Source organism: Trematomus bernacchii, unplaced genomic scaffold (genome assembly GCF_902827165.1).
Source record: "Trematomus bernacchii unplaced genomic scaffold, fTreBer1.1, whole genome shotgun sequence".
Lineage (NCBI taxonomy): Eukaryota > Metazoa > Chordata > Actinopteri > Perciformes > Nototheniidae > Trematomus > Trematomus bernacchii.
Genome location: NW_022988097.1, coordinates 5687501 through 5706194, shown reverse-complemented (window position 1 = coordinate 5706194; position 18694 = coordinate 5687501). Strand labels below are relative to the sequence as shown.

At 42.9% G+C, this 18694-nt stretch overlaps 1 protein-coding gene across 2 annotated transcripts in view; it reads left to right on the top strand.

The window, feature by feature from the left end:
• The window catches only part of tenm2 (teneurin transmembrane protein 2), a 161735-nt gene that overhangs the window by 9338 nt on the left and 133703 nt on the right, over window positions 1-18694 (top strand). For both annotated transcript variants that reach the window (XM_034121462.1, XM_034121461.1), the window contains exon 2: window positions 10636-10929. In XM_034121462.1, the coding sequence (XP_033977353.1) occupies window positions 10636-10929 (294 nt within the window). The remainder of the gene's footprint in view (window positions 1-10635; window positions 10930-18694) is intronic.

Here is an 18694-nt window from a genome sequence, read left to right as displayed (position 1 = left end):
AGAGGCCAGGGAAATGCATGGTGAAGGTGCCAGCTATTTAGCACCGATGCTGGCTCTCGTTTGCTCAGGAAACACATGTACGCGCGCCATACACACAAATATCGGCCAGCAAACAAGACAATTAATTGACAGAGTCCAGGGAAATGCATGCTGACATCTGCAATTTTCTCAAAATAAAAATCATTTCTCAAACGATGTTGTGTGGGTTTAGTGCGAGTTGAGTTAATCTATGTTTACAATGTAATGACCCTCTTTGACTCTGCTTTGGCAGCTTTTGATAAATGAGGCAGATTGTAAATGTCAGTGTTATCAAGTGTTTTTTTTCCCCGTTCCCAGCCGAGTCACTTGCATGGTAGACTGTAATTAAACATGTTCCCCTGCCACTAATTTAAATATGTGTGTGTGTTTGTGTGTACGTGTCAGTATTACACACGTATACTGTATGATTTAATGCTGGTTCTGTCCTTGTTTTGGTGACAAAAATGCAAATAAACTACTATAGCATTACCATGCAGATAAGGACACATGACGGATGAGGCAATAGATTCAGGGAAAAGTGAAATATTAGACAACAGAGGGAAGAATTTCAAACATATGTAAATTATAAATATGCCCTTGCCTAGTTCCGTTTGTGAACTCAGCACTCCATATAATAATCTGTGATGTAGTCTCATATTGTCATAACTTCTCTAGCCTAATAATCAGCAGCCTATCCGTCTTTTGTCTATAGGTAACTATAATATGTTTGTCCCTTTGTGTGCTGCACAACTTTGCCTTTCTTCCTCAATGTGCTAGCTATTAGCTAGCTCCTAGATAGCTCAAAGTAACTCCAGGTGAGCCGCTAATGAATTAGCCCTGAGGTTTGCTTTAGAAATGCTATGTGACGAAATATTTACACATACAAGTCCTAAGGTAGCAACCGTGGCTAGCTTATAGCGTGAACCCCTACCACTGGCCTTAAGACAACATGTGTCAAATAAATCAATTTTAAGCAGTTTTCCTGCAAAGCGTGTGCTGGTGTGAAACAGAAGTTGTTGTTCCCATGCTTACAGTTTGATAAACGTTGCACATTTAGTTAAATTAGTGTTTTAAATGTTGACCAGAATACTGATGTGTTCTATGTAGCAATCCAGCAATTTAGGGACACATTTTCACGTGATCATTTGTTTTGTAGCACAGCATAGCTTTTCATATATACAACATCAATTATTTGATCAATTGAATTTGTTGACGCGTTTATGTTCTGCTTCAGGCCCAGATATTCTGGTGTGCCCAGGTCAGATCGTGGGTGTAGCAGCGGGTCTAGAAACGTACAGAAATGAAGAAAAAGCATTTGTGCGCACATTGCTTGAACATAATGCTTTGGTAACCCCTTAACCTGCACACAGGGATATATAGAGATAGTGAATCCCATAATATACCTCATTCCCCTTGATAATAAATATCATACAGGAACATGTTAGACAGACTGACAGACTGTTCAACCTTAACCTATTATTCAACCTATACATATTCATTGATGTATTTATGTCTGTATACATAGAATGGTATAAACGGTATCTCATCACCTATTCTGCACTGCTTGGTTATTTTAGCCTTGACGTGTTCAACATATGCATTTAGCATTCCTTAAAAGCCTTTCATTTCAAAAGTAATTATTTCTTCATTGCTGATGGCAGCAGCTTGGTCGTCTTCGGCCTCCTATTCGTGTATGAGATGTGTTTCAGTGCTTCAGTGACAAGACCTCCTCCAGAGTGCATGGTGTGTTGTGTCATGTCCTGTCATGTCCTGTCCAAGCCAGACTGCTGTCCTCTGGGCAGAAGGAGAACTAGCCCAGGGTTGGATGACATTTGTCACACGTATTCTGGTCCCCTCATTAGGAGGTGCAATGGCCCCCGTGGCTCAGGCGGGAGCCGAGAGAACGGATGTCATCTGGGGGTTGTGGGAAGTGTATGACCATGATGCTCCTATTTGGGAATATCTGTTAGGTCGTTACTGCGCCGCTAATGGCGTTTCAGTGGGACATGAATGTGTGTATGCACGTGATGGAGATGGATTTCTGATCATCAACACCAAGCCTTGAATGTCAGCTTGCCCTGTCATCCTGCCATGACATGTCGGTATCAAACTGCTACTGCCACTCACTGTGTACTGCAAAGGAGAACTGTGTGGGGAAACAAAAGGGAAAACAAAAGTCATAACAGCATTGTTTAATGAAACGCTAAATAAATTAACATCCACATTGAAATTAGACCACACAATTCTTGACATGCCCATTAAGATGAATGAGTGTGTCAGTGTTTGAAGCGCTTTGTTTACGTATTAGAGCAAAACGCACTTGTTTACTTTCCAGATGTCAAGATAAAATCTTGACAGCGTCGTCTGCTGGAAAGCACTTTGTGTTTTTTAATCCTCGTAAATAAAAGGCGGCGAATAATCTCCTTTTTGAGGGATGAGGAAGTTTATCTGATGGCCATAAGAGTGATGACTGAGATAAGATAAATTAAAGACTTCTACAGTTCTATTGTAAAACGCTTTAATTCTTAAAACAAGTGGCAACAGGTTGAATAGAGAGCAAGTTGTAGGGGTTGGAAGAAAAAGGCTAATATATAATGTCATCATTATTGATATTGGGATTGTTGTTGTTATTTGGAATAGCCTAGAGTCAATCTATGTTATTTTCTTGGAGACAGGGGCAGGTAAGATTATCTTCCTTTCCCTGCTCCTTTTCGGGTATGCTGTGTTTCCAAAGAGATGATTTGTAAATAATTGTAATACATTGAGTTTTTTGGAACGGAACAAAAACAAAAACGAAATCTGTTTTTGACCATACGTATTAAAGGCATTGGATAGTACATTGATATTTAAAATCAACAAAAATCCAAGAGTATTTTCAATAACAACATTTTTCTGTCTGCTGTTTAGTGTCAGGTGGAGAGTGTAAAGAAAGTTAATTCTAGCTTTTCTTTCCTGAAAACACCTTTTGGTTGCGTCTAGAAATGAAGTTGATAAAAGTGGTGAAATTGGACCAAAATATATCATTTTGTGAAACAATACAATTCATTAAAACCAGATGTGCTCTATGCATATCCTGCACGTAATCCATGTGCTGCAGAACCCTCTGATACAAACATAGGAACATGAACACACTGACATTTCTACGTGTAATTAAGAGTTCCACTTATAGTTGAGACTAAAGCATTTGTGTGTTAAACCAACTGTCACAGCAAAGATGTCGATCTCATTATCAACATTTGTAGAGGTTTTTGCTCATTAACAACCTCACTTCTGATGTGTGCACGAGCTTCATTTCCTACACTACATCACCTCATCACCATGGAAACCCTGAGTTGTGAAGATGTTTATTGGTATTCTCCGCCGCCGCCGAACAGTGTGTTTGTGTATGTGTGAAAGTAATAAGAGAGTGTGTAATTACAGCTGCACAACAATCACGTAAACTCCATTCTCACTCTCACAGCTGGCAGTGACCTTGGATCTTGACCTTTGTACAGACTGTATTAAAGTCAATGTCAAAGGACTCAGAGCTTTTATAAGATCCTGTATGATGGCTTATCATTTATAGGTACAAGCCCGACTATTATACTGTTTTTCATCAATATATTATAAGTCCCAGATATATACAAAACATGTCTCTGAAGGGTTAGGCTGAAACACCAAACAGATCATTGCAGCATCCCATAAACCCCTCTGTTTCAGCCCTGTTTCAAAAGTGCTGATTCTCTGTCTGTTACTTTAGATGAAAATAAGGAGCCACTACCCACGCCCTCTGAGAGATATCTGGTTAAAAAGAACACAATGGGGCTCTAGGAGGAGATTAAGGCCCCGGCTCCATGAGGACAAATACGGCAAAACGCATCGGAGTAACGCAAATGCAACCGCAAAAAACCTTCCGCCCACACGCAATATACACCGGATTGTGTCAAGCTCCACGAGACGGCTCCGTTTACATCCAAACGCTGGAAAAGCTGCAGTACATATGCCGAACCTGTACGTGGCGCTGTAACTTCCTCCACAAAAGCAGCAACTTCCTCCACAAAAGCAGCGAAGAAGAATGGTTGTCATGGCTGCACTTCTGTGTATTCTCCGCGGTGGGGGCCGACAGAACCGGGCAGAGTTTTTCGCCGGTCAGCGTGTGTTAAAGTTTAAATCTTCCGGACAAAATTATAAAAGTGCCGGTCAAAGGTCTTCATTGTTATTTATTGAGCTTTAAAACAAATGAATAACGACGATATAATGATATATAATCATCAAATACACTGAGCCTGTCTCTTTTTCCTCTTTTCTCACAGCGTCAGCGTCTGTCTCATGCAGCAGCTGATCCTGTAATGAGTGACCCGACAGTAAAAATGAACATATTTATAACTAGTTTAGTTTGAGAGGTAATTAAAATAGCTAAGGGTGATGATCTGACTTGAAGTGTGTGTTTTGCTCCCACTGCATCACAGCGGCAGGAGCTGCGTGTCTCCGTCCTGTCAGATTAGACTTCACTCGCGTTTATGTCCATATCGAGATAAAGATAAATAATCTGAATTCAAGGAGGAGCTCCTGTAGATGTTGCACAAAGAACTGTAGCATGGTCAGTAGCGACTGGAGCACGATAGCAACCCTGCGGGGGAGAGGCGGGGCTATGAAAACGAATGACCGTATAGGCCACTCCACGGCCCCGTTGGACCCCCCAGAGCGCTCCGTTCCCAGATCTATCCACCTTTGGACCCGTTGTCGTTTGCGGGGTCTGTTTCTACGTTTCCCTTACGGCGTCGTCGAGCTTAGAGGGCTATACGCATGAGAAATATGCGGATTCAACCCGTTTTCGTCCTCGTGGAGCCGGGGCCTCAGGTGATAAGGTGGGGGGGGGGGGGTTTCCTTGGTTGGTGATTGGCTAATGGTTACACAAGCCAAAACATCCTTATGACATCTTAAAGTGGCCAAAATCTGATCATCCCATTTTCAGACAGGTTTTTATATAAATGGATCAGGAATTTAATACCATTTTATAATCTCCCTTTTTTTTTTGTCGTCGGCCTGCCTCACTCCCTATTTTACACACCCTATTTTTTCCCCTTTTATCAACTTCAGAGGAATTACATTTCCCTCTTACTACACATCGTGGCAGCCTGTGAGAACTAAACGTCGGATGGTTCTCTGTTGCTTCGATTCCAAACAAATTCAATGACCACTGTCATCCAAAATTCATGGATTCACTCACTATTGTCCCCGCACTGTCTGCAGGCTATTTTGAATGTGTTTATTTAAATGTATCTCCTTCTGATTTCTTTACTATCTTTATAAAAAGAAAAAACACTTTGGAAGAGATGATTTACATAAACATGGGCAGAGGTAGACAAGTGTTTTATAGAGGATGAATAGTGGCCGTGTGTGTGTGTGTGTGTGTGTGTGTGTGTGTGTGTGTGTGTGTGTGTGTGTGTGTGTGTGTGTGTGTGTGTGTGTGTGTGTGTGTGTGTGTGTGTGTGTGATGAGATGACTGAGAGGAGGGCCATCTGTACAGTATACTCAGATGTCTTTCTGTTATTTGACTAAGTATATATTTGCAGTACATGTCCTTTAAACGATGTATGTAATTTAATTGTTGTATTTCAGCAAGATACGATGAGGCATATAACACGTAATCGTTCCCAACTGGGAAATCTACATGTGGTAACGAGTTGTGGAAACAACTAGAAAGCAATTTGAGTCAAATACATTACCTAAATTAAATAAACAGTGGTACAAATTGAAATATTTAGGTAGATTTCGATTTTGAGAATCTGTTCCACTATGCCTGTGTGTGAAGACAGCTAGGAAATAGTGTTGCAATAGTTAGGTCAATAAATGAGTGGAGCTAATTAAAAAAAACAGTAGTATTCCCTGAAGTCTTCACTTTTACAACCCAGCTCTTGTTCTCTGTCCTATATTTTTAGTAGCCCACTGAGCAACTCAATGATGACTTCTTAAAATGCATTTTGTCTTGTGCTTAGCTTCTAGGTTGAGAGACAGTGACAGATTATGGACAGTCAAGACATGCTACAGGTGGGATTTGAGAGCAGGAACATTTCACCGCCCTTAAAATTGGGTCTATAGGAAAATAACCTGAGTAGACATTTCCATTTGTATCAGCAACAAATTATTCAATAGGACTATTGTTGAAATCATGCTCTGTGGTGAAGTTTTGCAGCAAGGACCAAACAAGTAGTGGAGAATGTCAGAAAAACAGATATATCAGATGATATATGATGTGTGTCACACTCAATAGAGTGTGACACACATCATGGCACTGATATTTGCTGTCAACATTGAAACTAAAAAACAATCGCCATTTTTCTTTTGAACTAGTAAAATGACCCTCACAAACATCTCAGTGTCTGTTCATAATTTATTTCAATAGATCATCAAAAACTACCATATTGTCTCTACTCTGTCATGTCAATCATTTGCCACCTCACCTGTCTCTCTCTTTCTCCTATATCTGTTGAAACAAATCTTCACTTAGGCTCTCCGTTATTAGGAAAGAATATATATGTGTATGTTATTGCCATGGTAATTCACAGAAAAGAAAACACAAAAGAGACATTCTTTTTTTCTTCGGGATACTAAAGTGCAGTGCAGATGAGTTCTGAATTGGATGCAAATGAAAATGGAAAATATTAAGAAATTACATTTTTTTTTTTACTACTATTAGCCAACCTTTTTAGCAAGTTCTTCGCTGTGGCAAAGAAAATAATAAGGCTTTTTGCTATTATTAACAGTAATTTCAGCCTTCTCCTGGGATTGCTGTGTTAGCCTGCCGTGCACAGTTGCGTTTCCTTCCTGATTGTGATGCATCCTCCACCCAGGAGCAAATCAGTTCACTAGTTCAGCACTTCAGGAAGAATCAGAAATTGTTCGGAACTGCCGCTCGCTCAAAAGATCAAAATGGCATGTCCGAGGGTGGCCTGCAGTGTAAACTATTGGATATGGAAAAAGCCACGTAATTGCTGCCGTTGTAGCCCACACGGTTCCGCCTGTTTTATGTCCTACACAGAATTACTCAGTGGGGTGAGGGAAAGTCAACCCGCATAATGCAGAGTCCTGCTGCCTATACTTTGCCTGTCAAACCGCTAACAAGCACAAATGATTTTTTAATGATAGGCCCCTCTATCCCACAAAGCTGTCTACTCACAAACACTAGAGCCTGTACACACACAACCGGCAACGTTGTACACAATCTCTCCCACACACATCCGTAATGAGTTTTATCAAGGGAAGTACATGTGGTTTAATGGATCACTGCAAATGCCAATCCCACTCGCACTATTGTGTTGGAGTTCCAACAAGATGCTTCCTTTTCCCCTGTGTCACTTCTCAGAGAAACATCGCATGAGAACTCCAAATGATGATGCATAGCAGGGGCAGGAAGCTAGAGTCGCATTGTTTGGGCCGCATGGTTTCTATTGTTTTATGCTCATTGGAGAAAAACACTATCGCAGCAATGTTTACGTCAAAGTGGCAAAGCAGGAAGTCAGGTGAAACTGTTGAAAAGTCAGCAAAATGACCATATCTTTAAAAACCATTGGCCAGTAAGACCATTTAAGAAACTAACCAAGATGCTGAAAAAGAAGACAGATTTGTATTGAGTCCATCTGGTTTGCAAAATGTTGGACTTCAACACAGGAAACCCGTTCCTACTTAACCGAAGGTAACGTGCGTTGCCTGCGACGGTCCGTGTCGAAGACCAAGTGTTTTATTTTTGTATCCATGACAAAGAATCTAACCTAAATTTAGCAAAGTGCTGTAGTAATGGTAATCTGTAGTACTGTAGTCAAACCTAAACTATGATTTGTGTGGCTTAAGCGAACAAAACCTAACCATAGCGTTGTATTATCATAGCATGTAATTCTTTCTAGCTCCTATCTGTTAAAGTTAAAGAGGGTACAGACAATTCTTTTTTTCCTATTTGTCAATCTCGAGGCCACAGACGAACGTTTGATGTTGTTGTTTCATTTGGAGGGCTTGTGAGGTGACGGTCTTAAACTCAGTGCTTTTAACTCATTTGCTAGTTCTGTTTCTGTTCAAGTATTTCATTTCCTTTGTAGTCATTCAAATGTTATTAAGGATACACTGATTGAGTTCTATATGGTTCATCTCATATATTCTGTTTCCATGCAGGCTGGAAAATAGCCTTGCATTCTATCCTGTAGTTACTTACAGCAAACATACCCTTTGCACTCCTTCCCTCACATACTTGCCTTCATGCGGTTTTTCTGCCTTTGCTGCCATTCTCTCCGGTTCAAGGAAGCATCCCCTATCATGCTGCTACTGTATGTCTCTATAGAAGTCTAACGCAGATCTACACACATCTTCCTATCTCGAAAAGCCATGCCCCATTTCAATTGAATTAGATTAATCACAAACAGCACTGATTGAGGCCTTTCTTGTACATCTTGTATTTGATTCCACGTACCCTGAAACGCCCTTATCGCATCTTTCTTTTCACATCTGTTTTGTTCCTCTCCATATTAAACATTATGTCTTCTACTCTATTAGTACATGTCAAACGTACATGTCAGAATGTACACAATGAACAAACGCAGATGCGCTCAGCTGGAAGCAGCTGTGGAAGCCGCTCAGGGCTCAACACACACATTAATGCGCAGTGTAAGCTTAAGAATGGCAGCGGTGGTGTATCAACAGAAAGGTATTGATCTGATTAGAATGAAGCCCCATATTTTGCCCCCACATCTGTCATACTATCATATAACAAACATGCGATTGGTTTTCTATGTGTGGAATAACTGAGATAGATTTTTATGTCTTCTTAAACCCAACACCCTAATCCATCTTTCTTGAGTAGATTGCTCCGGCATAAGGCTGTGTCTGTATTGCTCAGGGTGATAAGGAGTGATTGGATTTTGCATATGGAATCACTGGTTATGGCAGGTTAATTGTACAGAGTGGTCGCCTTTGGGACGTAACATTAGACATTTGTGGCAAGCACACACACATACACACACACACACACACACACATTCACTAACGCACACTTTGATGTTGCTTCCATGTAGTGTTTGTTTAGATTAGAAGATGTGTTTGTGTTCCCGTTATTGTCGCTCTAGTTGAATGGGATGATTTGCATAAAACATCATTTGTGGAGTAGACTCTTTTCTAGCGAGCAGTTCTTTTTACAGCTTGATTTCTTCGCTGATGTTAAAGAAGCCATGTGCTCTGCTCTCTCAGGCCTCCTGGAGTTCTCTCCCGTCCTCCTACGATACTTCATCTCAGGTATGGGTTCATCACTAGCGTTAGATCCTGTCCATATAGTGCTGTGGTGTACATTTCTAACTCGTTGTCCAATTCCCCTGACTGTAAAGTAAAGAAACTTCCTTTTGTGATCTTTTATGATAAGTGGGAGGAAAAGACAAAGAAGCACAGAAGAAGAGGATGGGTAATATTCCCTCATGTCTCGCGGTGCTCTGGTGCCTCCATAGCTAGTTTGATGCTTGGCGAGCTGTAGCCCGTAGAAGCTGAATCCACCTGTGGAGTTATTGGCTTTCTAGTCCAGTCCATCTGTTTGTCTGAGTAGAAGTATAGAGCCTGTCAACACCCCCCTGTTTCTTTTTAGGCCCTCTCTCTCTCTCTCCTCATTACTTTCAGCAACTCTGGACTTTTCCAAAAGAGGCCGTGAAGAGGAGCAGTGAAGATCCAGCAGACGATTTTCATCTGTTTAATTCCTCTCAGTCTGATTGCGTCCGTACGCCTGATGAGTCACAGTTAACCCAGTCACACAGCTGTGTGATTCCCAGCGCAGAGTGCAGTCACAATGCCATCCTCTCCTCACTCGCCTCTTCCTTTCCCCTCCCTCGCAAACCGCTAATGAAGTGAATCACAACTGTTTTCCCCCCCGATCCCTTTACCCCAACAGCTGATGGTGAGCGATTGCATCCACAATACTCTTTTAATTAGTATCGAGAATAAATTGGTTGAGCATGCCTTTTTCCTTAATTGCTTTTTCCTCAGCTTGGATTTAATTGGGCTGCAGCACTGTTTATTGATCTCCTTTGATGTGCTTTAATTTGGATAATTTTATATATTTATTTTGGAAGTGACGAGTGGGTTTGTCTTGAGGGGGAGAGTGTTAGGCAGCGGGGCCGGTATTGCAGCAGACTGCAGTATATTCAGAGAGCCCAGGGTCCGGCGTGTGATGGCAACTAGGTGGGGAGATGATCAAACCCAGAAGGCAGCAAAGCAGCTCCACTACAGTCTCAAAGGCCTCAAGTGAACAGCTCTTTGATCTCACATCAACACCTCATGAATGCCAATGCGGAGCAGTAAAGTGAGGCAGGCAGGTCCTCTAAGCCAGCTTTAACAGGCCTGCAGGCCGCTACATATTCCTTCCAGTAGCTAGTTTGTAGTTTGTGCCTGATTCACGCTGCGTCATCTCTCCCCCTCCTGCCTGGCACAACAAAGACTAATTTTCAGCCTCCGCCTCCGTAGTTTCATAATTAGTTTGCTTCTCTGCGTGTGATTGTGGGTTTGTTTGCTAGAGACACGCTTATGAGTGTTTGTTTGTCTCCATTTACTCCCTTTTACTTATATCAATCCCCACACCCGCCCAATGTAACTCCGCTTTCTCCCTCGCAGGGGGGAACTTCACCCTGGCTGAGCTTGGGGTCTGCGAGCCGACTCCCCCTCCGCACCCCAACGCCGTTCCCTACTGTCCTGACCTGGCCCTCCTCCAGAGGGGGTACTCGCTGAGCGCTGGCTCTGATGCTGACTCGGACCCCGAGGGGCCGCTGTCTCCAGAGCGAGCCATCCAGCTGTGGGCCGGACAAGGACGGGTTAAGTCCCGTCGCAGCTCGGGAGTGTCCAGTCGCGAGAACTCTGCGCTCACCCTCACAGACTCTGAGAATGACAACAAGTCTGACGACGAGTCAGGTAGGACTCTTGAAAGATGTGTTCAATTACAAGATCATTGGTTTGAGGAAAAGGGAGGGTGCTAGACTCAACAAACTGACAACAAATCAGGGAGAGGATGGACTGATTGAGAATGATTGTCAATTTCTAAAGAGATCCTAAAGGTTTGTCGATATTGTCGAAATCTTCAGACCACCTCTAAAACAGACAGCCTTTATATAAATTGTGAGTGAGAAGGATTTATTGATTGAGTCTGTTTCTGATCTGAAGAACAGTTGTTGGACCCCCCCCCCTCCCCCCCCCCCTCTCCAGAGACCCATCCTTATTTTCATCAATAGCACTTAGACAAAGCCCTTTAACTCTACCATCTTCTCCCACTTATCTCCCAAGATCTCGCAACTGATCTGTCAATTCAAATATTTTCGATTCTTTTGGATTCTTTTGTGATCCAACACAAGATAAGAGATGCCCTCAAAGAGAAGATGTCTTTGAATCTCAAAGTGAGTGTGAGATCGGATGTCCCCAGGGGGAAACTTCTTCCTCTGGCAACTTTGTTTCCTGGCAGCTTTCCCCATTTCCGTGTTAATCCCAACGCAGTGTTAAACCTGCGCAGGTCTTCGCCGAGGTGTCAATGGAGGATAATGGGTTAATGTGTTAGGGTTAGATGGAAGGAAAAGAAACAGTGTAATTCATTGAATTCTCGACAGAAACACATATCAGCCGTAGATCAACCTCCATTGGACTGAGGGCCTCGGAATCAGAAACAACTTCTGTGGACTGATCAAACTTCTCAACACCTATTAAACACATCAAGGAACACCTTCCCCGAGACGCGCCTCTCATCCCACCATCCGATAATTGCTTTGTGGTTAATTACCAAGCTAATCTGGAAACCGCAGATATCATCCTAAGACACCGCTCTCGCTCTCTCTGTCTCAGGGCCAGCAGAACGCCATTGAGCGCTCCTTTGCCAGCAATTCCAGACCTTACGAAATTAGCTTTTTAATCCTGTGCTATATTGCGATTATCGTTTGCCTGCAGTATGTCACCGAGGGTTGATTGTTGGGAAGATCAAACGTTTTTCCCAAAAAGGACACTTTTTCAATGATATTTCATCATGTATACGCCTGTGCTCCGACAGGATCTAAACATCTACTTGTGTGTTGATTCATATGGCAGAACGTGTCAAATCAAAGTCAATTCGATGGAATGCAACACTTCAAAAGTGTGCCTTCTCTATCGAGGCCTTCAGAGGGAACCACCGGCACTTTTGGGCTCGTCTCATAGTTTCACAGACCGGAGATTTAGATCAGGCGTCTGTATCGCTGTCTCTGCCAGCGTGACGAGATCTGAGGCAGCACGTCAGCCGGATGAAAGCACCAGGTGTGTGTGTGTGTGTCTGATCAAGTCAATTTGTTAGTTATTTAGTTGCTCTGAATGAGGAAATGTCACCCTTCGCTCCGGCAAAAAAGAACATCTGATACTGCAGGCACGTCATACCTCAAAGCACCCGGAAGCCAGGAAGATTTCACTCCCACCAGACCTAACCAGCCGAGTGCCCCGAGCAGTGCGGCGGCTGCATTTGCAAAGGCGCGCATATGTTTGTAACAGAGTCTATCATTGTCTTTCTATATGCTACTCTGTCTCTCCACGGGTGTGAGAGTGAGCCTCAACCCTGCACGTGTGTGTGTGTGCGTGAGTGTGAAATAGGAGCAACGGGAGTGTCAAAACAGCAGGAAGAGGATCTGAGAGTCTAATAATAGAGATTGACAGAGGCAGAAAGAGAAACAACATCATAAACACATGCTAACAAATCAAAAAGACTGTGACGTGCTAAAACACCAAATAGCAGCACTCTCATCTCACCGTGTCTCTAACAAGCTTCTGAAGTCTCACCTCCACTTGCTTCTCCTCCTCCACCTCCTCTTCTTCATCTCCCTCCTCTCCCGCCTTTTCGTCTTCATCTTTCAAGCTCCTTCTTCTGTCTTCTCTTGGATCACGCTGCGCCTCTCAACGTCTCTCGTTATGCTTCTGTCAGTGCATCTTGCCGGCGTGACTGACAGGTGTCAGTTTGTGGGTCTAGGGTTCCCCTTCAGGGCAGGAGCATACACGAGAACAAAGGTGCACGTGTGCCCTATTGCAGATTGCATTACCAAAATAGAAAGCCCTGAGACACGGTGACAGCTATCCAAAACCTCAGGGAAAGTATTATTTGAGAGCTTGTTTCTGTGTCAACAGGGCAACTGGCTGCAGAGTAATTGCTCGGTACATTTCCTCATTCCTTTTCCTTTCCTTACATTTCATTAAAATAATTAATGAACTACAAATGAAGTTGAAGTTGAGCTACAAATTAGAAAGATTTAATTTCTCATATTTCAGGTTGCCTAAGTACACGTTCTATTTTAAAGTGTTTGTTTTCGCAGTACTTGAAAAGCCTGAAAAATCTAACAACCTGAGTCGATAACAAATTAAAGGGTGTTAACCTGTGGATAGATAGCAGTCGTCAGTTACAGAGTCTGATGCCTTCGCTAGTCTCAACACAATTAGCACTACATACACACCTAATGTAGACAAATCACAAGACTGGTAAAGAGAACTTTGAATATTGCTGTGTTTTAAGTGATTGTTCTTCATTGATACAGTACATACAGGGCCAGGCTATTATGTACGTTTGTGAGCCTGCAATGGACAGAGGGAGATAAATATAGTTTCAACCTGCTTTTTCCTAAATTAGGAAAGGCACGTTTTGTAAATGAGTGCTAATACAATATGAAAATCTAATTACAATATTATTCCAGTGATTACAAATGAAAGGCGCATAGACATGCCTGCAAACACACATCATGATTTTTAAAACACTCAGAGAACAGCAGACATGCGTTGGCACCTGACTAAAATGTGAAGTTACTTATCTAGCAATGTGTTTCAAATGTGTAGCTGTCTTCCCGGGAAGCCCTCTGGCACCTGTTAAATCAGTTTCTAAACTAAAACTCTGTAATTATTTTTCATTTGTTTTTTCATTTACTGCTGAATTCCAATTACCTACAAGTATGTAAAACCCGTTAAATGAGTTTCCTAAATGCAACTCAGGGATTTTTCCCCTACATCCAGCTTTATTGTCAAGTATTGAATAAAGACACTTTCCTTTTATTGCCCCTTCCAGACACTATTAAAATAAAGAGAGTAGAACGTGGACTTGGCACAGCCAATCCGAGTTTCGTCTGCGCAAGCAGCACAGTGAGACAAACAAATATGGGCATAGAGAGCGGCATTGAGAGATTTCATTTTGGCAAAGTGGAGGAAGAGATTTACTGTCACACTGTGCACCGCCTCGTAAAACGTCCGTCTGGAAACACGGGCAGGAGAATAGGAGCGCTTGTAAATTCTCACAGCAGTGCGTGATGACTGCATCCAAACTGCATTGATCAGGAGGGAGAATGATTAAAACATGCATTAGATGAAATAAGATCAGGCTTTGACATTGATTTAAACCTGAAGCCCGGGGCAGGCTTTATGGCCACAATCCATAGTCCAGTGCTTTACACATGCTTATGTGTGTGTGGCCCCATATGCCTCTGTGTCTCATGAAGAGAGCTGTCTGTTAAGGAAACAGGCAGAATCTAATTCAACTTCAACATTGTTTCCCCCGTCAATAAATCTCCTTCATACGGCCGACTTTATGAACGCGGACACTGGCCCGCTCCCTCCACAGCCCAGGCCCCGCCCAGTCACACATGCATTCTGAGTAGCTGCGATATCCCTCTCCGTCTTCCTCCTCCCGCTCAATCTCTCCATCTGGTCGACTGGATAATAAATCATAGGCTCGTATTGTGACGCGTGTGACAGGATGTATTAATCTCCTAATTAGAGAATGAAAAGGTGGCGCTAAATTTAGTCTGGCCTTTCTGCCTAACCCTGCTGCCAGTCCAGGCATGCTCAATTGCCTGGTTTCCATCACTTCTTTATTGGAGGGTTTTCCGCACCGTTAGAAGCTGGTTTATTATGTTGGTTAAACTTTATGTTAATTTGATATTTTTTTGACAAAGCTGAAAAACTTTTAAACGCCACTTAAAACATCTGCAGTCACAATTTTTGTGTTTTTTTTTTTGGGTAGCTGGAGATGTAATTATGCTTTATAAAAGCCGCATTGGGCAAAGTGATTCCTGATTAACTAATCAAATCTGCTAGCACAGGTGGCAGAGTGCCTGCACCCGCGCTGTCCTCTTTATTCTATTTTAATGTACCAAACCAATCCCACCATAAATCAAAAGCGAATCAACCAAGTCAGCCGAGGTGTTGCTACTTTAGGGAGTTTTTCGGAGCGGAGCACGCAGAGGACTGTCTTGCAATCAAGGTAAATTAAGATAATGTTTAATCATGATCATTTTTGAATTGTGAGTAAAAAGCTCTATACTTTTGTGAATACTATAATTATATGTCACGCAGATGATTGTAAGAGCTTTTTTTTTCTGCCACTCTCAGTGCTGGTAACTTGGCCAATGCAGCTCCTGTCGATCAAATTCAAGCAACACTTATAGAGTTGGACTGGTGGGGTCCCCCAAGACCACCGCTGTCCCCTCAGGGTCTCTGAGAGTGTGTGTGTGAGTAAGAAACTGAGAGTGAGAGCTTGTGTGCGCGTGTGTGTTAGCAGGGTTGGGGGCATTAGCCTCTGATTGAGTTTTCAGAGAGCAACGTGGGGTGCGAAAGGCTCGACAATGGTCTAACAGAATTAGTAGCTTGTGATGAATGGTGTGTGAGAGCAGCACTGACAGCTCGCTTTCACAAACACACGCCACTGTGAGTGCGAGTAAATGTGTGTGTGCGTGGCTGCATGCTTCACCCACTGGTTCAAGGACTTTTTGTCCATGCAGTGAAAGCTATGCACTCAGGATGGAGCAAAATTGCAACACACGCTTACACACACACATCTTTAAGTGTCCGTCTTTGGGTTAGGCCCATTGTTTGAAAAACGCCCACAGACAAGATCAATAAAGATTGGTGTTTCAACATACATTTTCACACACTTGCCAATGAAACAAAACATGAACCCCTCATTGCGGACTAAATAAAGACATTGTTGGACGAAATGGACACACAAACAGACAGACACACACAGGAAGATGTCTGCACACACACACACACACACAAACAGAGATGCATAAGAGCAGTGTTTAATAAAAGCCTGGGATATTGATCACAGTAGATGGATGCTAACTCACATTAAAGGGAGGGAGCCTGGAGTGATGGAGAGAAGAGAAGAAGAAGAGGGAAACACAAACAGTGAATAAGCACAAAGGGAGAGATGAAGGGGGGGATTTTCACATAAAAATGACAACGAGGGCTTTGGAAAAAATATGTTTGTGTGCGTTCTCAGTGTAAGAAGGCAGCCGTTGCTTCTGCAGTGAAGGCCCTCCTATACTAACGGTGTTATTATCAGGTAGATGAGAGGAGCAGGAGAGTTTGGAATATCATTGGCGTCGGATTTGTAACTTGCTGACGACCATTCTGCCGCCCTAATAGGGAATTTAGTTAGCCGTAATGGCCTCTCATGCTGTCTTCAGACCTGCCAGAGAAAGAGAGGCGAAAGGGAGAGAGGGAGGGAGAGAAGGCGCACTGAGAGCAAATTGAGAATTCTCCAGCCAATTATGAGTGATCATATTTTCCTCTGCATGCAGCTGAAACTACTTTTGTAGTTTAATGGTCAGCGTTTTGCTTCCTAATGAAGGCCGGGGGTATCAGATTGAGGGAAAGAACGAGGTAAAAAGGTGCATGATGGGAAGTCAGGAGGCCGGATTCACTTTATTTCTGTGTGTCTTAACCATACATCACATCTACTTTGTATTTGTTTTACGTTTGATTGTGCTTTTCTTTTCCAGTTGTACTCATGCTTTCTCTCTTGATTTTGTATTTATGTTTGTTTTTCTCCTGTTTTTTTCTTTCTTTTCTCTCAATTCCCCCTCCTTCAGCTTACCTAGATGATGAGGAGGATGAGGATCCATTTGGGGACTATGTAATCAGTAAGTCACATCTGACTCTAGCCTCTCTTAGATTACTCGGCCCCACCTTAGGCTTTTGCGTGATTGTGTTTGATGTGCTTTTGTGCCCTTTGCTCCATTTGTCTGTGCGTGATTTACTGTTTTGTCTATAAGTTGATGTTTTTCTTTTATGAAAGAGGCTGTTGCACACAGTGTACTAGCTTCTAACCAGTCTCCAGCTGACAGTACAAAATGATCCCCGAGTCAACTCAAAGGCTTGCTCTTTTCTCCAAAATTGCGCATATTACCGTAATTGTTGTAATGAAACATTACATTTTCTGCTGCCCATTGTTAAGGTCCCATGTCATGGCCATTTCTACTGATCATATTTCCATTGTTGAGGTCTACTAGAATAGATTTAAATTGTGCAATTTTCCAAACTCACATTGGTTTCTCATACAGCATCTCTGTATAGTATGTGTATTCACTCTCTGTCCTAAACGGCTTGTTGGAGCTCCTGCCCCCCCCTCCCTGTGAGCCCAGTGTGCTCTGATTGGTCGGGACGTTGCGAGGCTCGTTGCTGCTCGCCGCTGCTGTGAGCTGCTGCGAGGAGCGGACAGGTTTCCGGGTCGGCGATACAGAGAGAACAAGCCAAACTCATCCTGAGCACACACAAACACTCACAGCCGAAGTAAAAACAATAAGTGTGGCTTGATATTGAGTAAGAAAAAGGTTTATAACGCTGTGAGAATGGGTCTGCGGAGAGTATTTCTCCGCGATCCCAACTCGTCTATTACCAACGCTCAGGGAGCTCTATGCAAGTCAATGGGGACTCCCTGTTAGTTAGCCAAGGGATCCTGGTGTGTGAGGTGCTCCGCGGATTGGTCCATTTGGGCCAATCCGGTCATTTGTTGTTGATTTGGGTATTGACACGTCACAGAACCCAGGAAGAAAACAATGGAAAATGAGAAATCTCCAACGAGGCGTTCTGGGGCAGCATAGACAGGTATTTTCTGTGTTAGAGTTTTACTCGCTACAGGGTGTACTTTGAGGGTTTGTGACTTTGCAGACCGTTTACAGGCATACAAACCTTCATAACACACAAGGGGACGGGTAATAACCAGAAAAGCATGACATGGGACCTTTAAAACTTGTCAGGATTTTGACGTTAGGTTGAGAAAAAAGGACGGTAAAATGATTGCTTTCTGTACATTTCTCTTGTGTTTCCATCTGATACAAGCCAACCATTGTTCTGTTTCATATGCCTCATCTGCATTTAGGAGCTCCTTTCATTAGGATCTCCTGTTCATTAGCACTAGTCCAACTGGTTAATCTCTTTGCACTTGATCAGAGAAAATTTCCCAGAGGGTGCGTTCTTTCTTTCCCTCAGTCCTCCACTACCGGAAGCTCAGCCGTATTTACTCGTGTCTCGGAGATTGTTTGTCTCTATGAGCGGGAATTAGTGTTAATGTTTGCGTTATTGGGCTGTGGAGTTTTCATCTGTTTTCATTAGTGGAATGAGAAGAGCGAGTGAGAGGGAGTGTGTGGTAGAGTAGAAGCAAAAATAATCCTATGTTTGTTTGTGTGTGTGTGTGTGTGTGTGTGTGTGTGTGTGTGTGTGTGTGTGTGTGTGTGTGTGTGTGTGTGTGTGTGTGTGTGTGTGTGTGTGTGTGTGCGTGCGTGCGTGCGTGCGTGCGTGCGTGCGTGCGTGCGTGCGTGCGTGCGTGCGTGCGTGCGTAAGCAGGTGAAGGTTATTTTGAATGCCTCTGTGTGTGATAGAGTTGGTTGTACACATTATGAACACCTTGGGT